The sequence below is a fragment of the Pomacea canaliculata genome, linkage group LG2 (assembly GCF_003073045.1).
Source record: "Pomacea canaliculata isolate SZHN2017 linkage group LG2, ASM307304v1, whole genome shotgun sequence".
In the NCBI taxonomy this organism is placed as follows: Eukaryota; Metazoa; Mollusca; class Gastropoda; order Architaenioglossa; family Ampullariidae; genus Pomacea; species Pomacea canaliculata.
The window spans coordinates 23,075,013-23,102,489 of NC_037591.1; the positions used below are offsets into that span (position 1 = coordinate 23,075,013).

At 36.4% G+C, this 27,477-nt stretch overlaps 1 protein-coding gene across 2 annotated transcripts; it reads right to left on the reverse strand.

Annotated features, from left to right (window-relative positions):
• Positions 1-5,941: 5,941 nt before the first annotated feature.
• On the reverse strand, positions 5,942-27,380 carry LOC112558160 (kinesin-like protein KIF23). Of its 2 annotated transcripts, XM_025228427.1 has the most exons (22): positions 27,233-27,380; positions 26,076-26,136; positions 25,798-25,890; positions 23,601-23,633; positions 22,731-22,836; positions 21,935-22,071; positions 20,129-20,250; positions 16,244-16,402; positions 15,613-15,725; positions 15,284-15,405; positions 14,891-15,073; positions 14,334-14,453; positions 13,522-13,657; positions 13,049-13,116; positions 12,749-12,851; positions 12,096-12,304; positions 11,252-11,362; positions 10,586-10,909; positions 8,811-8,916; positions 8,485-8,624; positions 7,995-8,176; positions 5,942-7,036 (listed from the first exon to the last, which is right to left on the reverse strand). In XM_025228427.1, exons 1-22 carry the CDS (start codon positions 27,241-27,243, stop codon positions 7,012-7,014), a joined length of 2,664 nt encoding a protein of 887 aa, XP_025084212.1. In that variant the 5' UTR covers positions 27,244-27,380; the 3' UTR covers positions 5,942-7,011. The 2 variants fall into 2 exon arrangements, with proteins under 2 accessions (XP_025084212.1, XP_025084213.1); XM_025228428.1 differs by lacking the exon at positions 23,601-23,633.
• Between the last annotated feature and the right edge of the window lie 97 nt (positions 27,381-27,477).

Genomic DNA, 27,477 nt, shown 5'->3' on the forward strand with positions numbered 1-27,477 from the left:
GGAGGACTTGTCCAAGGGTCTTATAAAATTAGTATCAATGCACTCAGACGAGCATGCAGAATTATGAAATGGTCAGTACTCTACTGCTAAAAATCAACAAAAATCAACTGAAACATCATAATCGGTTTGTTTTGTTATTTGTTCTTCTAGGTATATGATCTACTTTACAGATAACCTCAATCAGTCTGCAGCAGAGTGGATGATCCAGTCTGATCGTGACTTCAGCACTTATTCTAGGATATAGCTCATAACACTACTTATTTTTCAAAGGTCCGTGTCGCTAATGGTGCAATCTGGGCCATTCTCCTTGACACTGTCAAAACTTCCACAACACCAATAGTATTTTAATTTCATTCTAGTCATATCTTTAATTCATGCATGAGTGCTTTAGAGGTTTTTGTCAAATGTTCCCTCATTTTTTGTTGTTTTTCCACTTTCTTTTACTCTTATAGAAGCTGGTTTTTTCCCAGGACGTAACATACTGATATGAATGCTCCAGTAAAATATAATTAAATAATATTTTATTTTGCTGCAGACGAAGAGTTTGCTGAACAGAGATTGAAGGTGCAGAAAACAGTGTGAGTATGGCTTCTTTAAAAATCCAGATGTGATGAGGTTAAATGTTCATTTGTTTCTTCCTGACATATTGACTTAAAAAGAAACCATTGAAAGACAATTATGTTATGTTAAATAAGCAGACTTGCCTTGATTTAATGAAAAGCTTGAAGTTTGTACCATGAGGTTCATCATGAATAGAGGATTATTTGAAACTCGGTCTTTTTATGAGTAGTGATCTGGCTCAAAACTTTTTGTAGGCATAACCCAAAATTCTTGTGCAGTCTTTTAAAAACAAAACCAGTTGAAAAATGATTTTTTTAAGCCCTGATTATTTATGTCCTTTATTGTACTTGTCCAATACATTAATAATTCCTTCTTTCTATGCTCATAGAGATTTGCAAACAGAGTGTAGTGCCTGGATCGGCTCCCAGAAGGCATGAAATTTCCTTTGTCATTTGCAGGTGCTGAAACAACTATGAGAGCAAAGGGGACTACAGTCCTTCAGTTCTGGAAACATTTCATACACATCTCTGGCACAATCACAACACAGCAACTAATGAGCCTAACCGAAAAAACTGGAGGCGCCCAAACAGTCGACAAGTTCTTATACCATAACCACAGGGTGATCTAGGAATGTGAGAGGTTTCTAATAACCACAGGGTGATCTGCAAACTTGAGAGATTTCTTATAACAAGATGGTCTGAAAACTGGAGAGGCTTCTTATAACTACAAGGGGATCTGTGGAGATGTTTGTCAACTTCATGATGCATTGAACAGATGGTTTGGAACAGGGTAGGATGAAGGAAATTGCTGCCTTCCAGTAAGAACAGTCTATTTATTTAAGAAACCAATGCAAATCCAAAACTTCTTTTGACCTCGCTTGAACATAGCACTGCACAAGGCTCTTGGACAATTTGCATCTTTTTCCTGCTTTCCCTGTGCGTCTGCTAGTACTTTATATCAGAGATGGAAAAAATAACGTCCTGGGTAAAGGAGATCCACTTACACAAGACTTCGGTGAATCAGATACTGATAGATTACCATTAGAGCAACTCAAAGCTGGACTGAAACATTGTGGAAATGGGTTTGGGTATTAAAGGGAGAATTGAATCTGGGTCCACCTCAAATGTAGTCAAATATTTGCAAAAGAACAAAGAATAATTGTTGAGATCTTTGTCTTGAAAGAAAAAAAGGCTTTTACTTTTAAAAAAAAATCTTGTTAGAAAAATTTGAAGTATCGTTATTTTAACTAAACAGGACCCAAAACATCGGCACAAATTTTCATAAACTTTATTCATCTTCTAGGGCATTTACAATAGTTTTCTTACGAGCAGTATACCCTTGAATACATAGGAGGAAAGTTAAAAATAAAATACTAAGAGCAGTTGATCACCACAGCCAGTGGAGCTGATCAAGTGTTTCGCACAAGGAATAAATGAATTGCAATGATGATTAGTTTTACATTCTGACATCATGTATCTGCAGCCAGACTGCAAGAATGCAAACCCACATGCCAGCATATGAGGATGTGAGATGCCCTTTTAAAGATTTGCTGATATATAAAAAGCTCTCTGCTTGGTTGGTTTCCATGATCTTGGAACAAGGGAGACTAGGCTGTTCCGGTTTCTTAGAGCTTATAAAGCCAGGGTATGAAAGTAAAATGATGAGATCCTCAAGAAAGGAATGATACAGCCAAGTGAGAATGACAGGCAGAGAAAGACTGGAATGTTTATAGGAGGTGCAGGCATGGTTGGCCGTACCATTGTGTCTATGCTGGTCAGGTGACCAGATTTTTTTGGGCCAATCCGGGGACATGGAGGGGAAGGGGTTAGAGTAGAAGAGACCAGGGACAAAACGGAAACATGTTTCTGAGTGGGGAAAGTTGTCCGAAAAAGGGTTTTCTGGGGACAGATGGTCACCTCAGTGCTGGTGTCACATATAAGCTGAGTGTCCAAGATAGTGACTAGATATTTATAAGGGTTGAAAATATCACCAACTAGTAGTATTGTCCGGTACATCAAGCTTATGCATCATCAAGTCATTGTCTTTAAGACGAGAAGCTCATCACAACAATGTACAGAGTAAAGAAGAGCACCACCATCATGATTGAGCGGGAGTGACAGCAAGGTGGTGTCTCATCAGAATAAGTTCCTTATAAGGTTCTTTCCATTGTGCTTCTACAACTGTTAGTAAATAGAACGAACACCAGTGGCCACAAGTCACAGCCTTGAGAAAGTCAGTACAAATGACAAAAATGTCTGACAGATGACACGATGTGACATAAATTCAATGGATCTAACCCATTGGGCTGATTGGGCATATTTTTTCCAGGATAGACACAAGGTGTGAAAGGTTCCAAGTATTGGAGATAGGACCTGAATCAGCAGACAGCAGGAGGGGATGTTGTATGACTCCATGCTAAGCTGTTTGCATGGTAATGTGGAGTGCACTCAGATCCTGTTAGGACGGGGTCTTGTTAACATGTACACACCTCAGCAGGTCTATGACAGAAGCAGGGCTGTGCTTAGAGGCAGGCAGACGAGGCATCTGCCTAGGGCCCCACGCTTTTGACAGGCCCCGCGGGCTAAGAACAGGCCCGGACAGAAGACTGAGACATCTTTAATTCATGTTCAGGACCAAGAAACTGTTTTAGTATGGTAACATTTTGGAAAACATAATGCTGCCCAAAGTGAGCATAAACCACAATAAACATGTTGGAAAAAAATCACAATCTTCAATACCCATACGTTTCACAGGTTGGTTGGTTTTTTTTAAATTGTGCCGAGTGCCAAATGTATACCTAAGGACTGTCTTTATACTTGCCATGCATCCCTGAGGTCACCATTACTAACTGCCTCTCAGCTTTGTCATACTTTTTCTTCCTATTGTTATCCCGCATGCAGTTCATGTACTGGGGATGTGAGCAGAGATGTGTTTTTGTGTGCTCAGACTGCTTGACCAACTGAAAGCTTTATGACAATGCAGATGGCACTATGGAGATTTTTAATAAATTCCATTATATATAATACAAATTTGATTTCTGTTCACTGATTTTGAAATGAAAGTCAGGAAATATTGTCAGCTGCAGTACAGAACTAGCACCACTGCACCTAATGTTTAAACCACTACACCTCATACAAGAAGAGCATTGTAGTGTAAATTTTCATAAAAGCTTTAATTCTAGAAATATCTGCCAAAACAAATATATATCAGCATTTGCTTAAAAAGCAAACGAAAACAAACTTAAGTATAAGGCACCACATTTTCAGGTGGTCTCCAGGATACAAACTTACTCGTGCTCCTGAGACCAATTTGATTTTGCATGTAAGTTGAAACACATGTATGGTTTGTCTTTAACGCCTGTTAGCAATATATTTTATAGTCATTAATCACATAATAATAAAAATAAAAGCATTTCTATACCGCTATAACTATAAGTTATAGTTACACCCTTTTCTGCAGCTATTTGGAAAGAATTATTTCTTCACCATTTTAGTTATTCAGATATGACAAGCTTACATTATTTTAATTCAAGGCAATATAAAATATTTCTCAAGGTGGGTCACATGGTAAAATTGAATAGAATCCATGAACGTAAATTGTACAATCAGCTTTATTGAAAGACTACTTCAATCTCAGAATGATTGCTCATTGCTTTCAGCATGTGGATATGCAACAATTTCTGTTGAAGTAGAGCTAAATTTTTTGGTGAACTTCTTTAAAAAGGTATTATATCAAGCACACTGTTGATACTCATAACTTGGGTTTCAAATAATAAAATTTGTAAGGATACAAAATCCATTGGACGTGTATATATATTGCCATATACTTTTATGCTTCTGTCATTTTCTTTTTAAAACAATTCAAATCATTTTGCCTTCTTTTATTGTTAATAATAATTAGGATTTATATAGTGCTTTTCCAATGACTTGCTCAAAGCGCTTTACACAAATGACCAACAGACTGAGTCACCAACCATGCACCAATATTCAGGCAGGGAAAGAGGCCGATTTGTCTGACTTTTTACCGGCCACATGTCGACCTGTTTGCCACCGGCTGGAATGCAAAGTTGCCAACCTTTGTCTCTTCAGTGTGAGATCCACAAGCTTGGGCAATCGACGCCATCAATTCCATTTTCCATCTGATGATTCTTCTGCCTAAGAGTCTGCACAAGCTCCGGGACTCGACGGCCGAGCTGCTTCTCATTGATCCCATGAGCAAGGTCACAGAAAAGGCAGGTTTTTAGGTCCTAGCCACCACAGCGAGGGTATTAGTTTCAGGCAGTCATAAAACCCAGGTTTTTTTTTATTCATGTGCAGGTCCGAGATAATGGTTCTCTGTGGCTGATGACACATCTGGCCTTCCTTGCAAAGAATTCTTTGCCTCTGGCAACCCCTTGTGTTCCAGCCCTTGTCCGTCTCAGGACTATGTTCTAGATCGCCTGCAGGACCCAAGTGTACGGACAAAGATAAGGATGCAATGATGTGGATGAAGCAAGAATGGAACAGTTATCTATTGCGCTTGTCAAACATCTTTCTAAAATGATTACTTCCATTTCCACAACCAATACTCCAGCCACAGCACAAAGAGACTCACGGGGTCAGGTCGTGATCTTGAGCTCTCTTTCTTGCATCTTCATTTCATCTATTCCTTTGCAGAAGACAAGTAATAAAGAAAAGTACAAGCCAAGATATGTTTTTTATTGTATTTCTATTAATGTCATGACTATATATAAAATGGATAACAAGTTTTTGAATGAAAAAAACTGGCGCACTGTTACTATTAACTCTTTAATTCGGTGGTTGAGAATAAAAATTTTGATTAAAGTTTTTTAGCCTTAGGAACAACAGCAAAACTAAAATGAAATAAGTGATGTTAACAAACAAATACTACGGAGAACATCCATCTTCATTGGTTGCCATACCACAAACTGCAAATCAATTTCCAGCAATGTGCAGTTTGTTCCAGCATAAATCAAAATTTGAATGACACATAAACTGCAGCCATACTGTTCTCACAAAAGCTTATTTCTCCTTTGTACAAAAACTATCTTTCACACAAGTTCAGCAAATGTATATATCAAAAGTAGGAAAAAGCTTTAGAAAAAAAGCTGAAAACAATTGTTCGATCTAGTCATTACATGACAGTAACTACACCCTCACTATGTAGGAATGTTTGCATAATAGAAATTCACAAATTTGTTTAATCTCGAGGCAACAGCCAACTGTTATTCAGAGCAATAATAGCAAGACCCATTTTTGTTCACAGCAGCTAACAATGAAGAACCAAAATATTTTCTATATAAAACAGCAATTTTTAAACAATGAAATATCACGCAAATTGTTCAGTTATACTTTACTGTGAAACTGTACAGGCAAAGTAATTTTGTTCAGCACAAAGTACAGTCTCTCTCAAAGCAGAAGTCTTTTACACTTTGCATTCAGACATTATGACTACAAATGCTGCAAGGAAAATTTTCCAACCTGAGTGCAATACTAGAAGTTCTTCAAATCTTCCCCATGCAATCTCCCAAAAAATGAGTGCAACGGTAACAGGACTACAATGAGGGGTTAAAAAATAAAATAAAAAAAAATAAAAAAATGCTGATCTCAAATGAAACCCAAGAATATCTATTATTTACACAAGCCCTAAGCGCATTTATACAAATGGGTTCTTGTGAAGCAAACTAATGGTACATTTTATTTTGACGTTGCCATGGTATGGCCGATAGTGAAACAAGTATTAACATATTTTACAGGGAAGCAAGACGAATAAAGTCTGTGAAAGGAAAGACTAACTAGACTTTTGAAGAAAGTGTTGTGGAGACTGCCAAATGTTAGCAGTAAAGCAAGAATAAAGACAGAATGGATAGAGAATTGCACCAAAAATGTAAATGAAAACAGATAAAGGACAATTGAGGCTAAACACAATTTCAACAGTTAAACACATGGTTGATGACGTTGCCAATGGAAGTAACAGTATGCAAGACTGTACATTTGTTCTACACCTTGAGAAAATTTAACTGATGTGAATTGTAAAAAAATTAATAACTTAACCACCCAAGAATTACAAAATATCACCATTAAGAGAAATGGAAGTGAACAATAAGGCGTCTATTATGTGACCTTCCTTGTTATAAAGAATACTGCCACACCCCAAGCTTGGCCCCGAAGTATTCTGCAGAGAGAATATAGAATCAAGCAGTCTGCTAACACTTATTCCTTCCACTGAACAAGAACTCAGTGAAATTGTGATTTTAGTCAATTCAGACCTCTATAATTAACTGTTCTTTAAGGCAATGCTGTTGTTTGATCCAGGACCAAATGCTGAAAATTTGCAAAAGGCAAAATGGAAAATTTCATCAGGTGTTGAAACATCAAAGGCCAGCTGTAAGTACATGAGTGCTGACAGAATCCGCCAAGATGTAGTTCCAAACTTCCATATTTTAGTCTCTTAAACATCAGACCTCTTGTTCCGCCTGCAAACAGAAAACAGGAATATTATGCAAGTGGTTCACACATTAGAGCGTATAAAATTGGTGTCTGAAGACTTCAAGGTCTTGCCAACGTGTATTCTCTTAACCTGACATTAGTGAAGAAAAAAAAAAACCTTGAGTGTGTTGTGTTTGACATCATAACCTCCATCAATTATTTTGTTTATTCTTGTGAAATGTGCTTATACTATCCAGTGCGGTTGGTTTGCATGTTGAAATATAAAAATATAAGCTTCATGATATCCAAACTATCATCCAGCCATTTCCAATAGTTCTGTTTGTATTTGCCGAGTCAGTCCCATTTTTATGCTACGTAAGCAGTACAAAGTGCACATCATAATTTTTTAACCATTTAAAACTTGTATAAATATCCTTTTACAAGTGGTAGCTGTAATAATAATGACAAATTTATTCCCTAAATGATTTTTTTTTTGTAAAGGTAGAAGAGTTAAATCTGCAGTCTGCTAACATTTAACTCTCTTAGCACGACATAAAATATAACATTACAGTGACTGGCTTATAACTAAAGACTGTGAAGAGGACAGTGGGCGAAGTTTGTTTTTATTATTGCTGCTCTGATGTAAAACATTAGACCAAGAAACCTATACATTTTTGGAAAGGAGAAAACCTGAACTTTGCAATAAAAGCAATGAAAATTGCCTTCCCTGTGCTTCCTGGCAAAACCACTATCGTGGCTCATCGTGCTAACAGACTTAAGCAAAGCTTTATGTCTATTCACACTCCTTAGAAATAACATGTAGAGAATAAGGTAGAGAAAGACGGCGCATTATTTAGTCAGCTGTGACACGTAAATGTTCTTACACATGAAAAAACAAATATTTCAAAATATGGTCTGAAAAATAACATAACCCAATCTAATTTAGCTTCATTAATTGGAAAAAGTATGTGCACACAATTTAAGTGATGCACCGTGCCAGCTCACTTGCTATGTCCTTCAATGGCTATGCTGCACCGTGTCTCTACATCAGTCCACTCTTCTGGGGCAGGAACAGATGGGGGCCCAGAGCTGCGTCTCTTGCGAGACCCAGGTGACGTCTGCTTCAGAATTTCAACATCCTTAAACACCACAGCTGTCCCACCAGCAGCAGTAGGAATCACATCTCCCTAGTGACAAGAGCTCACTCATATGAACAATATTCAACTACAGTTATCAAATGAAGAGGCAAGAATAAATAAATGCAATTCAGAAATCGTGGACATCTCTTCCTGTTCTCAGCCTGCCCACTTGAACAGACTATGAAGAGAGATCTTTATATTACTGTGATTACAAAACACTCAAAACAAACCGATATCTAATATAAGATATAATGCGATATAGTTGGGTTTTTTTTGCGATATAGTTAATATCTCTTATATATATATACACACACACACATTTTTATAAAATACAAAATATTAAAGACAATACTGACCTTAATAATCTTCGTGACTAGCTCATCATTGGAATCCTGCTCCTGGTGTGTCAGGCAATACTTAGAGACATCTCTGGTGTCCCTGATCTCCAGCTTAGACACTGACCTTTTCTTGCCAAGTTTAGGCTGCAGGACCGTGTCTGTTGTGGCAAAACATTCATTTAGCAGATCAAAATTTTATGGTTTTAAATAGCTTAAGATATATACATGATCATAATGCTACACAAGCTGCATTCATCAATTTTTTAAGGTTAAATGTCAATGTCTTTAGTGCAACATGTTCAGAAATGTTGCAAAAACAAGTTTCAGAAAAATTTATTACTTACTCGTGTCAACACTGCCAGCAGGTTTATGGTCCAGCCAGATATCAGCAGCACTAGATGAAGACTTTGATCGGCGATGGTAACGAGTATTATACGGCACAGGTGCTTTCTGCAGAATTTCAATTTTTTTAATAATTTGTTATTTATGATAAGTCTAAAAGCAACATGTAAATACTTCATATCAAAACAAATCATGGGTTTTATCACATAGAAACAAGTGTGAATCAGATATTAGAATACAAGTTTTAAGCATATACAATGACCACAGGGATACGAATTGTGCACGTCTGGTGTTTAGAGCTACGGGACAACGCCACAACTCTCCTTCGTTTGCTACACTGGCTTCCCATCCGTTCTCCTATCCAGTACAAACTATCCGTGATGTATTTTAAATTATTTGCTGGCACCTACCCTGATTATTTCTCTGAACTGCTCTTCCCTTACATCCCAGCTAAACAAAATCCTCGTCTGATGATCATCTCCTTACTCTTCCTGTCACCAAAGCAACATATGGCCACAGGATTTTTAGTTATTGCGCAGCGAAACAATGGAACTCTCTCCCTTTCCATTATCCGGCATCTACCCACTATTGAATCCTTTAAACATGCTCTGAAAACGCACCTCTTCCATTAACATTACTCCTAACACCCTTTCCCATAATGCTAGTATTTTTCACACTCTTCCTTTTGAAATGTTACTCTTAGCTCTTGTTCTTGTTATTGTTATTTAGATCATTTTTGTGTTTTCTGCATTTGATTTTATTGTTTTGTACGGTTGTTTATTCTTTTATAGCTCATATATGTTATTTGTTTGTGTTCCTGTCCCTCTTATGCTGTCCATGTTTCATTCTTGTTCTTAAGCACTAAGAGCATACTCCTTAGGAGTGTGAGCATGCGCTTTACAAATTTTACATTTATTATTATTATTATTATTATGTTAACAAATATAACCAGTTCACTTACAACATGAGAGACGGTCAGTGTGAGATCACTACTGAAGAAAGTATGTGTAAAAAGGACTTTGAGGTTTACACAAATCAAGCATTGTGTAAAAACTGAACAAAACTGACCATTTGATTGTTGTCGTCAAGTGCTCCTGGTACTACACCGACACTACTTCCGCTGTTTCACATTAAGTACAAAAATGCCACATCGCCACCAGTGTTCAAGAACATCCTTAAGAACGTGCAGCATAAAGCTACAAGCTTTGTACAAAGTTTGCCTACTTTAGTGATGCGGACTGACTGTAGGAACTAAGGCTTCCAAGCCTCATGTTTTGCAGGCTGAGGGGTGATCTTATTTTAAGGTACACAAAATGACCCTTAATGTATACTGCATTGACTGACTGCTTTACATTTCCAAACTGAACATTAGGGTCACCAGATCAAACTCAAAATAGACATCTAGAGGTGCGCACACATCTTTGGATTTGTGTCATTCTATGAAATAGCCTGCCTTAGTCAATGATCCAAGCCCCCTCTCTGCCTGTTTTCACAAACTACAAAATTTTGCAGATTTTATTCTGACCATGATCTCTCCTGTAGTGAAAAGTTTACTACCAGTAGAGAACCTCAATAGGTCAAAGACCTCCTACAAAGGCATTTCTAATCATTGCTGAGCACTTTTCTAGCTCCTGATCAGTGATTAAAAATATTTCAGGAGCTCAGCTAACTTTTTTTTTATAAATTCAAAAGCCATCCCCCAATTCTAATTAATTTAAGCCAAAAAATAAAATTGTGACTGTGTAACCCATCAAGAAAAAGAAATGTTTCTACTAACCTTGGCTGAGGCAGAAGTAGCTGCCACCTGGTTCAGATTGTACATCGATTTAGCAGCTGGAATACGGTTGACTGGAACACCAGGAGTTGTGGCATTTCTAGTGACTTTGCTTCGAACTGCTCCAATGCTTGACATATCCACCTCAGACCGAGCCGACTGGATAGAGACTCCAGGTGTTGTGTATGTACGTGGTTTGGGTGCAGGGCGTGGGGCCTTTCTTGGTGTTTCATCGTTGTTCACAATGTCACGCAGAATATCCAACTTGCGCTCCTTCTCCTCCAGCTGAGCTTCTGCTTCAGCCTCAACCTGTAACTTGATCTTTTCCTGAAAAGCACACAGGAACAAAATGTCAGCCATGATACAACACACACTAAACACACACTCAGCTGTGTGCACGAAATGAAGATCATCCGTGCAACTTCACAACTTTATCATAAAGCTCACTATAACAATCCTATTACAAGGTTTTGTCATGCTTTACAGGCAAAGCTTTCACACCATTGAGTGTATTTTTCAAAAACAATAAGCTCTTGAACATCAATTTTTCTATCACTTTCTACTGTTATGAAATGGACAAGCAGCTGACAATTCAAACAATCTTTCCCATTCAAAACCTGAGGAAACTATAAGCATAATGAAATTTGTGCATGATTTATACCATCTTACCAAGTTCTTCTCCCACTGTTTATTGTTCATGTTTAGTCGTGTTTGGAAGTCAGATTTTAATCTTTCTTTTTCTGTCTTTTCCACTTGGATTTTCCAGTTCTTGTCTTGAACCTGCACAGTTAGTAAACCAGGACACCGCATTCAGATTTTTTAATTAAAAAAAAAAAAACACGATTAAAAATCATTTTCCTAAAACAGAAAAACTGGCATGCAAATGCAACCACAGAATGCACAGTGTACTTATTTGAGTTACTTATGATATTGTAAGCAGATAGTCAAGTGGTTAGACCACTAGTGTCAAAACCTGGTTTGATGCTTCTATGGTGAAGCAAACTTACCACATTTTAGAAATGTGCTTCCAGCATTTGACCAGTTGACAATGCTCTTTGCAATCAGTGATTTCTTGTTTCTGTGTAATGTTAGTCGCCCATACACCCTTGACTAGTTTAATATGTTGGCACTGTTGCTGCTAGACTAGCGTTTTCATGTAATGTGGTCCTTAAAGAAATGATTAAAATGATAGACTAGCAGGTTGTTCCCACATGGCTAGGTTTTATAAAGAGACCATGCAGCTCACTCTGATTCTCTGGAATTATTTTGGAGTGTGCTGGTTGCTCAGCATATTGCCCGCAGTATGATTTGTTCAGCCTACCCTGTAACTGCTGCTATATAGCTTAGTATGAGGTGACTTCCCAATCTGCAGCCTGCCTGGAATTGTGGTGTGTCTTAAGTTTTTCTGGTTCGCCAGCAGCAAACATTTATTAACCCCACATTTATTTTTCAGTTATGTAATCTAGTACAGTACAACATACATGTCACATGCTAGTCTCATAGATAGACAAACCTTCAGAGTCAGTGCTTGATTCTCTTTTTCAAGGTCTTTCACTCTGCGTATGGATTCTTCTGCTTTGCGCTCTGCTGCCCGCATCCTAGACTCAATGCGCAGTCGAGCAGCCTTCTCCTGAGCAAGAGCAGCCTCAAGTTCTGTTGTTTTACCTCCCATTCGCTCATAGTTTCTTTCAAACTCAACCAAATGGGATCTGAACCGCTCAGCTGAAATAAGATTTTAAGACGTTTTGACTCTTACAACCATAAATGTTCTGAAACTTATTTTAGCTTTAAGCAGACACAAGAGGATCAAAATACTCCCTATTATATAAGCAAAAATGTAAGATTGTACATCTATTTCTAACAAAAGGCAGCATAGCACTTTGCTACAATTTCTGTTAATTACATAAACTGAATATCCAGACAAGAAGACCCTAAATGTATCAAGATCACAGCATGTGAATAAATATATACAGTATATAAAAAAGAAAACAAAGGGGATGGAATTTCTTTTCCAATGACTTCGGACCCCAAAAATATTGTAAATACATCTTTGGTTAGTCTGAGTCTCACAAGAGTACAGTCTCTAAACCTGTCCGAGAAATTCATGCTGATTCTGACAAACCAAAAGACTTGGACATGGTACAAGTAATATAAAAGCTGCATTACCCCTTTGCTGAAAGTCCTGAAGAAGCACCTGTCGTCGTTTCATACGTTCATCAAGACACATGGAAAGGTTGGCCAGAGTTTTGTCATCTGTGGGCTGAACCAGCTGCAAGACCATTTAAATACACTTAGCATTGCAGGCTTCTGCTGTTGATGGATATTTTGTCCTCATTTACAAAAATGTAAAACCTTCAAACAACCCATAAAACTCCATACAGAATATGTGTTGACACAAATGCTTGCTGGTATTACTGCTAAGAACCAAAACCAGGTACAACTCTTATATCTCTGAAATAAGCTTACTTCAAGAAGTGGAAATGGGGGTCCCAGACTACAAGACAGGGGTGGCAACAACGGTGTAAGTGGTATTTCTGCACAGCAAAGAAACTGACCTTAACCATGTGACTCAATCATGATTCTTTTGCACTAACATTTCTAAGACATAAAATACACACCTGAAACAGTATTTGCACATGCAAATGTCAATTGCTATTAGTAAAAATACTTACAATGGTTAATACCATTGTAGACTGTCAGCTTATAATACATACAATAAAAAACTACCAAACTGACGTCACAAGACAGTTTTAAGTGTTGAAGAGCCCTTTATGATCATGCAAAACATTAATTTTTTTCAAAAGTATTATTAGTACTGAAGTCAGAGGACAGAAAAAATACAACTATTTAAATCCTGATGATTGATGATGGATGATGAAGAAGTGTGATGATGAAATAATGGATAAATGAAAGCTGTTAGGTATTTTTTCAGCTTATACCTGGCTGTCTTTCCATTTTCTCTGCATACTGTTGGTGCATGCGTCGCCGACCAGGTGTAAACCCAGTGTTAAAATTAACTTGCTGTGATCGTGTCACTAAAACCTCCTGTGACATCTCTGCAAACTTCATGACGTGCTGCAACATTTTTTCATAACACACATCTGATATCAAGCAGAGAAAAAGAAAACTTATGGTTTTAAACAAGATTCCTGCAGTCTCCATCTACAATATAGAAACAAACTTCTTTGAGCTAGCAACAAAATGCTGAGAACATGTCTTGATTTTGATAAATTCACTCTTTAAATACATGATACATGAAAATTCTGTTTGCTGTGAAACAGGACAACTGCAGCTAAGGACCCCCACAACTGCTTGTTGTAATGTCTCATAATTGTAAAATCTAGCGATCATGAATGCCCATGAAAACCAGGAAATGTTTGTTTGGATCAGCTGGGACAGAATGAGAGACTATATCTTAGTGGAAAATTCACAGAATAAAGCACACGACTGGTTGAGAATGATGATCAGTTGCTGGCTTAGTTTGGGAATCTTCCCACAAAATGTGCTTCTCATAATGCATGCAATAAAATGTAGTTTAATAATCGGTGACTTTTCTTAGCATAGCAGATTTTATTTTTTTAAAACCTCTGAAGGTGCTCATAGTCATTCCTTGTTAAAGCTATACATTACTTGCTGGTACTTGCTAATGGCATGTTCTAGTGCAGACATGGTCCAGATCACCCATTCTACTTATTTTCAACATACAAGCTTTCAGACTGAGTGAAACTGACTGGAACAAAAGAACACTTACAATAGTCTCCTCATACTCATCTGCTCTTGGATTGACACAGACAATCATGCGAACTTTTCCGTCACCATCAAAGTAGTTCTTGAAGAGATGAGTAAGACGAGAGTCACGATATGGCACCATCTGCAGCATGCAGATATCAGCAAATTTAGTTAAAAATGAAAAATGTTCAAGAAAAGTACAAATGTACAAATGTACAGAAAAGTACACCCTGTGGTGTAGAGGACACGGTCTGCTGAACACGACTTTTTGTCACCTTATTTTGATGTCACATCACCTTCTGTCATTTGTGAAGCGCCTTGATATATACAGGTTAGAATAAGGCGCTATACAAGTGAACACTTATTATTATTAAATAAAAGTGTCTGCAAAAAAATCCTAAAGCCCAGGACAGAAAGTTCAGGGTCAGAAATGAAAACACAAACACAACAGTAAAGAAATCTCATTTACAATTAAAGCCACAGCCAGACCACTCTGTGTCCACTTTTATTTCCATCTCAGTGCCTACAGAGAAAGATGGTAACATGCTCAATGACGATGATGTAGGAACATCTCACTACCTTGTTGGCGCCACTTTTCTGATTTTCTCTCAACAGTTCCAGACAGGAGCGGAGAGTCATAAGGGACTGATTAATGTTGCCTGCTTCCCTCAAGCGGTCTCCAGCATTTCGTGTTCTGTTAGTTCGCTCACTGCCTGCCAAGTCCACAAGAGAAAGTTGGCTGATATAAATCTTCTCTGGATCCTGTTGGAGTTAAAGAAAATTTTTGTATAGAGACCATAATGAATGAAAAAAAAGATGTTTTATTATCTAACATAAAAAAACAAAACAAAACAACAAACAGCATCAGTTCACATGGAGATTTAGTCTTTTAGCACTTATAGTCTTCTATATTACCAAAACAAAATTTAATCTATAAAAATAATTAATTTTTCCAGGATGGGGAAGACTGACCTGCACAACTTCTTCTCCTCGTGTGTCCAAAGGCGCCTGAACCAAACGAATGTTGAAGACACTGTGGCTACGACTTGATTCTGCATTCAGTGATGTGTGAGCTACCTTCCGTCTTTTTTGGCCTATAGTTTCAAGAATATTGTTTTTAAGATAAGGAAAAGACTTTTGGGACTTCAGAATGAAAGAAACCTGTTTAGGACTGTTATACATGCAAAACTGCCATGTGCTTAGCTGCCATTGAAACAAAAATTTCACATAACAAAAAAGTCATGAAATGCTGCAAACAAAGAGTACTCACACAATTCTAAAGAAAAAAAAAGTGTTTTTACCTTTGTAGAAAACTTCAAAAGCTTCTTCTGTAGTTTTCACCTCAATCTCAACACAGTTGTGTACATACATGTTGTCTGAATTGTCCGTGCGCAGAATTTTAGACTGTGGAGGTCTGTAATTAACAAGATGGGTTTCTGTTTTACCTATAATTCATAAAGCCATAACAGTCTGATATGCTTCTTATAAGAATTCCGTGCAACACATTAGCAACACTGCACACACAATCTGCAGCCTCAGTGCAATAAACTGCAGATGTAAACTGTATGCAATGTTTTACACTAGCACAATGGGCCTATTACAGCTTTACATTATCTAAAAACATTTCAAAATGAGTTCTATCTCTTAACCCGTGATTAAGATGACAGTTAATGGAAGTGTATACATTTTTATTGATAAAATGGCTTGAAAAAGACAAATGATTTATTTTTAAGTTAAAAATAGTCTTTTTGGTGCATTAACAATTTTACAGAGTTAAGTGGTTTCTAAAGCTGTAAAACGAGACAGCACAAAATACAGCCTTCCCAACATTCTATAAGTGCAATTGCATGCAGATATGTATGTACACATTCATGCCTATGCAGGTAAGTAAATACTTTTGGAATATATAAAAGTAGTAGGATATAAACATACTTATAGCCTGTGATGGGGTCATATGGTAACTCCTCCAATAGATCATAGATGTAATTGTTGTAAATCTCAATGTAGGAGACAAATACAGCATAGTTATTGTCTTCGTCGACATCATCAATGCGGGTTTGATCACGGACACGTTCATTTTCAGGAACATCTCTTTTAAACAAACAAACAACAACAAAAAAAAAAGATAGACACAAAATACAAAATCAAACTGGTCCACCTATAGTTAATAAACAATAGTAAAAAATATGTTTAGTTGAAGCATGTAATGCAAAATGCATATTAAAAAAAATGCTAAGTGTAGCAGCCCACAAATCCTTCAACTTCATAAAGGACATCACCGAAAAGTGTGTCAGAGGCAAAGGATGAAGAAACTGCACATTGCTTTCTGACAGTCTAAAACCACACCTTTTATCTGCCTCAGGCATGGGGAACATTGTCAGGAATTTCATTTTATTGTTTGTCAGGGTGTTCCCAAAGACTATATGCAACATGTGACAATGAACCTTCCAAAAATATATATATACATCAAAAATAGCATGAACAAGAAAGTCAATAAAAATAATTCTAAAAATTTCTGAGTTTTATGGGTTTGTAAATATACCTTGGATTACTGTAAATTTTTTACTTCAAGTCATGACACCCAAAGCCCCAGCAGATTTTTCAGACTGATTAATTTTTCGATGGGCTCCATAGTCAAGTGTTAACTGTTAATGTTATTACAGTGTCAACTGTTCACATTTTAAAATCAATGCCACACACAACTGAAGCATTCAGATCAGTTGCTGAAGCACACACCTTCATCATGCCGAAAACAAGATGAAATGCCTAAAATGCAGTCTCAAGTTGAATATATTTTCGGCTTACTTGTGAAAAAAATTAAAGATTAAAAAAAAAATTTAGTGGACGCAGCTTATAAATAAGTGCACTTAATAGACCGAAATTTACAGTAACTTTAGAAAGGATCAATTGCGCGCTTTTTAACTTGATTTACATCCAAAGACAAAGAAAAAAATGACCTTGCATAATGGATGCCAAATGTGGTTCTCAGCCGATTGATATACAAGATTATAAGTTTTTTTTTTTGTTTCATCAACTGAAACTTTTGCCATTACTGTGTGCACATATGTGTGTTTCACAATGTGACTTATGTGTTGCAGTCCGCAAATCCCTTGACTTCACAAGGATATCACCCTAAAGTGAATCAAAGACAAGAGATGAAGAAACTTCACTTTGCTTTCTGACAGTCTAAAACCACACCTCATATCTGCCTGAGGTGTGGGGAACATTGTCAGGAATTTTTTTTTACTATTTGTAACGACATTTCATATGACTGAATGCAATCCGTAACATTTAACCTTTGAACAAAATATATATATACACACATACATACACACACAGTGGAACTTCTATTATCTGGCCTTCCGTGCATTCAGTTATCCAGGATCACTTAAAAAAAAAACCAAAAAAAAAAACAACACACAACTGCTAGACATCAAGATTTCTGCCTACAGGAATGTACACTACATGTGTCATGGCTTAAGTTTTCTTTTTTGTGCAGGAAGTGAATTTAAATTATAGTGGCATCCTAACACTTCACAAACTCTGCATGTCAATAGAACTGTGCATGTCAATGTGACTTAAATGTGGCAGTCCGCAAATCCCTTGACCTCACAATGATATCACCCTAAAGTGAATCAAAGGCAAGGGATGAAGAAACTGCATGTTGCTTTCTGACAGTCTAAAACCATACCTTCTATCTGCTTCAGGCATGGGGAACATTGTCAGGAATTTCATTTTACTATTTGTTAAACTGTTTTAGATGTTGGAGCATTCAAAAAACCACAAGCACTTTAAACTAAAAGCTGTTCTATTTAAAACCACAATGAGTGTATATCATGTAGTTTACCAGTCATTGATGTGATAGGGCAAACGTACACTTATCTTGCATATGCAAGACATACTACACACACACACACAATGCTTGACAAGACCCCTTCAGATGACGATAAGGATGAAGAAATTTGTAGATGAATCAAATCGAAGAGGCACAAGTTCAGAGGAATGTCACTGAGAGAGTTGCAAAAAAGATGGTGGAGAAGACCATCATGTTTTCCCGCTCCCTTGGCCATTTTTAAAGCAACCGCTTTTCTCTTATATATGACGTTTTTTTCTGCTTCAAGTGACATGGAACAAATGACACACACAAGACGTCAGAGACAAGACACCATTCGCACACGAAACAATACAAGACCTACCACAACTCAATACACCTACATACTTGTAAAGTTAAGATGAAAAAAAAAAACCTAGAAAAAATATCTCCTTTGTAACACCCTGGCAGTGGTCCTTGCTGGAGCTATGCCGAAGCAATAAAGAATAAAATTTAAAAAAAAAAAAACCTGGTTAGAAAGGTAGATTGGGTACTTTCATGCATAGATACATTTGAGAGAGAGAAAAAGAGAGAGAGAGTAATTAAACTGTATAGTTATAGTCACAAGATGTCATGACCTATTTAGTTTTGTCTTATCCCTCCACCAAGTACTGCTAATAAAACACCTCATTCACCCAACCTTAACCCTACCTCCATCCACTTGGCCTACTGCACGCATTTAGGTTGCCTGACTTTTTATATTACTCAGCTATTTTGGGATCATATGGTTTCTAGGTCAGGCAGAGATGGAAGGGAGAACCCTCACATATACACTTACATGTGCATTGTGGCAGCCTCCAGGAAGCTTTGGATTTGACTGGCTGGCAAGTTTATTTAATCAGGGCTGCTGGTAAATACTGAGGTGACCAGATGTGCAACAGAATTAGTGGAGCACAAGTTTCTAGAAAATTCAGTGGAGATGAGGGGAGGTGGGGTTTGGTGTTTTACACTGAGCCAGCAACTAAGGCAATCTCCCCCACTCCTGTGTAACCAAAGAAGGAAGATACATGGGTTATATCTGAAAGACACATAATCTCCCTGTAACCCACATAGACCAAGAAATACAAAACTGATAAAGAATTAAAGATGATAAATGCTCTCAGGATTCAAGTTAAAGCTTATTAGCTTAGAAAGTTCTATCTTTCAGATTCTACCCCCTCTCCCATTACTGTAGTGTAGCAGTCCACAAATCTCTCGAATCTATTAGGACAGGGGTGGACAAAGTATGTCTCATGGACGTCTTTGAAATGGCCCATCTGCCAAAATGTGAAGTGCACTTGTTTTCGTTTTTTTTAAATTCATCCCAGGAAAATTTGATTGAAATGTAATTTATCAAATACAACGGCATTAGAAATTGGCAGTCCAAAACATTTTAACACAAAGTACAAATAGCAAGGCTGATATGTCTGATGTAGTCGTTAGAGAGCATAGGGTGCAGATGCCTCAAAAGGAAAGGCTGGTTTTAAAGTTTTATTGTGAGGCAATTCAAACAGCTTCACCTTACAAAATAAATTCAGCAAGTGAACACCCTTATCGCTAGGTTTGTTGTGTAATCACCTGGCGTGGGTTTTTGGTATTTTTACGGCTCACCGAATAGCTTAGAATTTTTATACCAGCCTGCAAAAAGAAAACTTTACCCACTCCTGCATTAGGAACATCGCACAGGGGTGTCAGAGGCAGAGGATGAACAACTTAAGATTGCTTTCTAATAATCTAAAACCCCTCTTTTTGCTACCCGAGGAACAAGGAATGTTCGTAGAACGACCATTTGTCGAGCTTTTCTTGACACAGGACTATCCAAAAATTAGGCTATCCTATTTGAAACTACGAAATCAATGTGGACATCCTTAACGAGTACTAGTACTTCCTGAATCCTAGTAGGTGTTGAAAAATGTAAACTGATAAAAAAAACTTAAAACAAGATCTGACAACACCGATCAACTTACGGTTTCTCATATGGTGTTCTGGGTGTGGTCAATCCTGGCATGATGTCACGCCTCTGTCGCTCCAACATAGCATCTGCTTCTGACTGCACCTCAAATCCATTCAGTTTGTCGGGCCGAAAAACCTGCAACAAAATGTTTAACTCTTTAGTGTCAAAGTACACAAGACATATATATCTGCCCACCATACATTTCAAAAGTAAGCTTGGATAAATTCTCAAAACACACCTGCCCCTGTTCACCCACACTCCCACAAAAGCATTACACATGGTTCACATAAATTTTCTATTAGTCAATAAATGAAAAACACAAACTGGCACTTGGTAAAAATATTTTTAAAATATTACATAATGGTGACTAATCCAAATTAGTTCAAAATACTAGTTTTCAGAATATTATGAGTATTGGAATGAGAGAGCCTGTGTAGAAAAATCAGGAAAAGTGATAAAATTTTCTCTACAGAACACATTGCAGTGTCAATAACAGAGAAAACAGTCTTCAATTAACAATGAAAAAAAAAGCTGCTTTGGCATCCTGTTAAATATCATGCATAATGAATGAAGTTTGCAAAATTTTGTGACCAGTTAATGCTGTTAACTTACACAACACAAAGATCAAGTGTGATGAAAACTTACATAACAAGAATTTCACCAAGTGCAACAAAAATTTCAAATGATTTTTAGGTCATTAACTGTGGTTAGACTAGTCACATTAATTTTCACACATTGTAAAACCACTGAGATTCTTTATGGCTTGATCCACACACACACACAACTTTTATTTAAAACACCATGGTTATCATTTCTATTTTCATTCAACTGTAAAAGTATACTTTTTTGGTCTGTGTTTATAGTCGATAGATTTTAAAGATTTGCTTCTGAGACTCCTTTTTGGCATTATCTGTATCATTTCCTTTGTATAAATAAACTGCATTCAGCAAAATCACATTTAAAATAATCAAGCACAGTTAAAATTTGTCATTATGAAACAAAGATGTAGGGAAGGGGCTCATACGTTTAAAGGAACTTGGAACATTTGAAACAATGCTAAGAATTTTATATCAGTAAAGGAAACTATTGGTTTTGTTTTTTAAGATAAACTATTCTATCTGAATCATGCTGGGAACTGTTTCACACTCAGAAGAGAAAGATAAACCACTCCGTACAGAAATAAAAAAATATTTAAAAAAATGAACTGCAGCAAATGAATTTATTATTACGCTACCAGACCTCAAACATATTCATCTTGTTAGGGCGAAATACCTGTGAAAACACAAACAAGTTTTCAGCACACTTTATAAATTTTCTGAAAAGATTTGTCGAAGGTTTCTTTTCCCCACTTAACATCTGGTTATATTTTAAATGCAATAATAGGATTTGTAAAGCACATTTTCCCATATGGATACAAGCTCAATGCACTTCACACAAAGGACTACAAACAAAGATATCAATGTGTAAAAGAACAACTGCTGCATGTTCTTGTCTAAATAAGCAGTGAAGTAGGCATTTTCCTAAACCAGACACTTTTTCAGTCTGGGTTGCACTTTTTAAACAAGAAATGAACATGACAAGCCAATTTCCTAAGCTACAATGAGCTTTAAGAAGCACAAACATAAGGGTTACAAGATCCTTTTTCATGTTAGTTGTTCAGCCTATGCATAAGCCTTGTGCATAACAGTATTATTATACCAGACTTTTAAAGCAATATAGTCAGGAAGCTGATTTAAATTGATTACCTCTCCATAAGAAACATGCAAAATATACAACGGGAGGGAGGGGGAGAGAAAAGTACCAATCAAGTGCAACCTACATATTTCTTGGCCTGCAAATCTTGGATGCTGTTGAAGAGAACATCAAGGCACCGAGGCAAAATACCAGGGTCTTGTGGTGTTCCAGTCATTGTATAAGTCTTACCCGATGATGTGATCCCATATGTAAAGAGTAAGCCTGAAAAAAAGCATTGTTGGTTGACAGGGCATACTGTGCATAATTATTTCATAATTTTATAAGAAATGGAACACTTGTATTACATTTATTTAAATTTCATGGCAATTTTACATTCAGATTTGCACATTTTGTGGACACACAACCCATATGACAAAAATTATGTAAAGTAAGCAAAAAACAATATCTTTTGAAGGAGTAAGAACATGCAATGCCATCAAAATCTGGGCAAGATGAATAAATATTAAGACATGGATGAGATCAGACACAGAGACTGGGATAAGAAAGCCTTTGGCGAAAAAAACCAAGCAAAACAAAACAAAAAAACCTGATAGAAACCCTTGCCCCTAACACACAAATCAAACATTACCAAGATTTATACAAAATCAAATATGTTTATAAACTCACAGGGCTGTAGGGCAATTTAGACTAGATAAAAGCAAAGACTACATTTTCAACTCAGTACTGTACCATTTTACTTTAATTTTAAAACAAGCAAAAAAAAAAAAAAAAAAAAAAAAACACAAAACCTCAAGATATCCCTGCAATGTAGTAATGCTAATATAAATGCTGAATTTTGTACCATTTTTTTAAAGCTTGTGAATGGAAAGTCTTAACGTAAGGTTAATAAAACTTAACAGACAAAAAAAAGAAAATCTTACCATTTCTGCCAAAGACAAGGTCTTCCACCAATGGCAGTGATACGTACTCAAATACAGCTTTCTGGGAAGCATACTCATCAAAAACATGACAAAACTTGAACTGGTACTGTTTAAAAAAAAAAACAAAAAAAAAAAACATGTATTACATGACCACAAAACCTAATGTTTTCATGTGTTTTTGGACTTAACATTCAAATTTCATTACAAAACTAACTCAATATGCTTACCTCCCCTGCAGGCTGTCCAACCCTTTCAAGTCATGTTTTGGGTGTCTTTCCATGAAAGAAAAATAACTATTTGCTATAAAACAGTAATTTAAAATGTTTTAAGAAGAGAAGTGCCCTTAGTGTTAGGCCAAAGCTTGTTAGCTTTATTTTAAATAAATCAACTTTTAACACCAGACACTACTGTTTTCCTAAAAAAAAAACAATTCTTTAGCTAGTAAGTCAGTCATGTTGAACTTGTTAAAATTACAAAAACCCAAAAATAAGATTTTAAATGTTATGCTTAAAAAACTCAACTAATTTTGAGCTTATAAATTTGCTTATAATTCAGTTATCTGTTTTTTAGCATGATGGCAAACCATTTTAGCAATGACCTAAAAAAGACAAGGTACTGCCAATAGAGGGGTTCATAATGTTTGATTATTTGAGACCAAGTAGTATGCAGTACCTGAAAGAGCTTGAAACACTATCTTGTGGACACTGACTTGAGCATTTAAATATGCTGTGATGATAAATTACTAACAGCCATTATTGAAAAGCTTCCATGTTGAAAAACATTGTCAATAGCCATGTATCCTCTCCCTAGAGATCTTATAGAAATGACACTGATTTCCACTATATTTTTCATCATTGAATGGTACATTACCTCTTTAATTTGTCCATTTCTAGTTGCAGCACTCTAGAAAAAGAAAGCAGAAATGTGCATGTCATGCAGAGCATCAAGCGCAACCAAAAGATTAGAATCAATTCTATAAGCATTCATCTAATCAACTAACAACTACAAATGTTTAGGCAAGTTTAAGAAACATTTTTGACATGTTTATATAGTATATACAGTCAAATCTCGCTATGCCACCCCGCTACTATGCCACTCTAGGTATTATGCCACTTTTGCTCAGTCCCGACTATAAATTCAATGCAAAAAATTTTAATATGCCACCACCTACTCTCGCTACTATGCCACTATTGTGTGATTGTTAAAAGGCACAAGTTGTGAAATTCCGCGCAATGCTCGATTATTATACTGTATGGTAGTGTGGGGCATCGCAGTTAGGTGGGATGGAACATAGCACGCACACAGGGAGGGTGGAGGCTGGCGATAAGGGGTGTTCGCTGGCCGGGTGACAGCCCCGTGACAGAGGAAGAGCGGGAGGGGGTCGACTAGCGACAGGATGCAGGTGCGCGGATGTGGTTGGGAAGGGGTGTAGGATGAAGAGGTGAGGGGGAGAATGAGAGGAGACAGCTAGTGCCAGCAGACGATTCTTGAGAGCTTTGGACTGACAGGTAACTTGAGCAAATAAAGCCGTTTTTATAAACCCTCCGTTATTATGCCACTCTCACTACTATGACACTTTTGCTCGGTCCCGGTAGGTAGCATAGTAGCGAGATTTGACTGTATGAGCATGCATAACACATCTTTGTAGTTTATTTTGTGTATATCGTAGAAGTGTCTGTTACAGGTGAATATAGGTGCATGGTTGTTGATTTAGTCTATGTATGATTTACGTAAAGCACTATGAGCAAATCTTTGGAAAGGTGCAATATAAATCCTCATTATTATATTACAATTGTGCAGAACTCACTGCATTTAGACTGTTTATGAGTCTGAAATCACCACACATTGTGTATGTTTAAGAATAAATGGCTTTCTAAAGCAGTTATATAAGGTATTGCAAAACAATATCTTTCTTAAAAACTAATAATATAATTCTTAGTTTTTGTGTCTTTCACTGAATTAACTGAATTTTAACTATGTGTATAGTAAAGAATGTGATGATGTAACTGAAGTAAATTATAAATTATGAAATTCATTTTGCTGAAAAAGAGCTGCATAAGCACACATTTTCATGCATATATATGCTGTTGCACATATGCATGCATGCACATGTAAACTCACCAGTGGCTTAAAGGTTTAAAAAAAAAGCATCAGAGCATGCTTCCTGCATTTATATTTAAAAGCTACTGAAATAGTAGAAAATGCTGATTTTTTTTATGCCTAAGATCTTGTTGCTGTTTGTTTAGTAGGAAAGTGCTTCCACCTTGTGGTGATTTCAAACTATTGGGGGAGAAAGAGGGAGGAAACTGGAGTACCCGGAGGAAACCCCTAATGTTGGCCCTGCGAACAGGTGTCACATACAAAGAATGTCCCAAGACAAGATTTGAACCCTGAGACGATCACTGGAAGTGACAAAGGAGTGTTTTAACACTACCAGGTACCCTGCCTAAGGTTTCTGGATATTTCACACCTTTAAATGAGCAAAGTTTAGTCAACAAGGTCAGCACACCAAGTCTTTACAAATCTATGCATATGCTTTAAAGATAAGATTATTCCTATGGCTTCAATTACTTCAATTCAATTCCTTCTTCAAATTATGACAATAGCATTAAAATTTAATGTCTACTGTCAATCATTCTTACACTAAGAAAAACAAGCATGTACCATAGGCAGTTTCGGTAAACTATTTGATTTATGGCTTGACATAGGCACCGTCTGACAGTAAGCATTTATTTACTGGTTAAAAATAGTACCATGTAAAATCGTATAGTTCTATATCCAAAATAGGTTGTAACTTTGTTGAGTTTTCTATCTACAGGCACATATGCCCTTTCCTTTCTTTTTCTGAAAATAAAAATGGTGAGGTGGTGCAAAAGATTGAAAGTGTTGAAATATCAATGTGAACAAACTTGGAAAAAAACAATAGCCCAGAGAAAGAAAAAAGGCATGCTATATAGCAATATTCAAGCATGACACACTTCTAAAATCAACATGAAGCACTATAAATGGCAACATAAAAGTCATATAAAGAACTGAACAAATAAATTGCATTAAGAATTTGTGTTACCTCTGGGGGCACAAGTTCAACAGTGTCAATACTAATGGCCTTGATACAGACAGAATCCTCTGGATTATCCAGTGGCCGAATTCGGCAGTAAACCTGCAACAAGTGTAACAGCTGCTTTTAAAAAATGAAAAATCATCTGTTCTTGCATCTTACAAAATATAAACAAATGCAAATCAGACTCATTGTCATTAAAGGTGTATATATCAATGTCATATTGTAGAACTTCATCCACTTTTTTTCAGGAAATCATTTAATGTGGTGACAACATTTATCTGTACCTCAACAGGTTCATATTCCCGTGGACTGCTTGCAGTCCGTTTGCGGGGTGTTTTTCCCCTCCTAAAAAAAAAAAAGAAAAAAGTTGATCAATGCAATTAAGAATATACTGATGAAAAAGCCAGTTTATACTAAATATTTTATTATTCTCAGACTGTCCCTAAAAAAATCCATCTCTCATTCTGGTGTTATGACACAGTCTTATGCTACTTTAAGCTGCGTTCAGTTATAAAGGAAACTTACACTTCTAGATCTTTGCTTCTGATTTTTTTCTCAATTTATACTGCTTCCATACACTTGGGAATGTATTTACTTACATGCTCATGCATTTATTATTAGGCATTCTTGGGATAATCGCATTCAACAAACATGCAAAAATGCAAAGACAAAATGGAGTCATTTTTTCATATATGAATTTTTCTTTTAGTTATATAATGTTAGGCTGACTCATGAATTCGCAAGAAATGCATAGTATTGGTGTTAATGATCCTTGCATTTCATATTTTATCTGACTTGATCTTTCTGATCTCAGAAATAGAATACTGCTTATTTTTATATACTATTGTTTTCATAATCAACGACTGAACGACCATCAAAATGGAAAACTATGGTCACGACCACGAGTCCTCAACGACAGCATTTATGTCACAAATTATGCACAAGTATTAATCTTGGCCACTCATTGATCTCATTAGTGGTAGAACGCTTCTGTTTCAAGACAAGTGATTTGCACTAAGGTTGTACGATTGTACGTTTAAATTTAAAACAATTTTAATGCGCTTTTTTTTATGAAACTTTAAATCAAAAATTTTTAAACGTAAATAACTAATCTGAATGAGTATCTAATTACATGTTTCAGGAATCTGAAACGCCGGTTGAAACAATGAAAAACTAAAGTAGTAAAAAACCCTAGACACCTCTGAGTTTTTAAAATAACCCCAATTTTTTTATGTTTGTATTTTGACACAACTGTGCTGTGTATATTATAGAAGTAATAATGAATGGTTAGACAAATATAATAGTTATGAATAGACAGCAAACCAAATCGGATTTCGTAGGCTTTTCATCCAGATTTAGAATCCAGTTTGCAACGTCAACTGTAAAACTTTGATTTCATTTGAAAATCAACATTACATTCGTAAACTGAAAAAATACTCACTGTGGCTTCATATCATATTTTTATGCGTGTCTCGAGTGTGTTTTTCACTAAAGCAGTTCCATCAACAATGATTCACAATCGCACCCTTGCGTGAAGCTGTTTGAAATTCGAGGGAAAACTGACCAATCACGGTTCGCCTAGCAAGAGTGGCATCCCATTTATCTCAGCAATAAAATTTTATTAAATTTTTCATTCTTAAAAAAGTTCTATTCGTCATTGAGATAAACTTATATTTTAAACTAAAA

Bases quoted from the DNA above. Each gene is read 5' to 3' on its own strand.
- LOC112558160 (XM_025228427.1), bottom strand. The intron at 20,251-21,934 runs GTAGGTTGCACT...ATTTTGTTGCAG, and splicing joins ATTTGCAGGCCAAGAAATAT to GTTTTTCGGCCCGACAAACT. The intron at 14,454-14,890 runs GTAGTGAGATGT...TGCATGCTGCAG, and splicing joins AGAAAAGTGGCGCCAACAAG to ATGGTGCCATATCGTGACTC.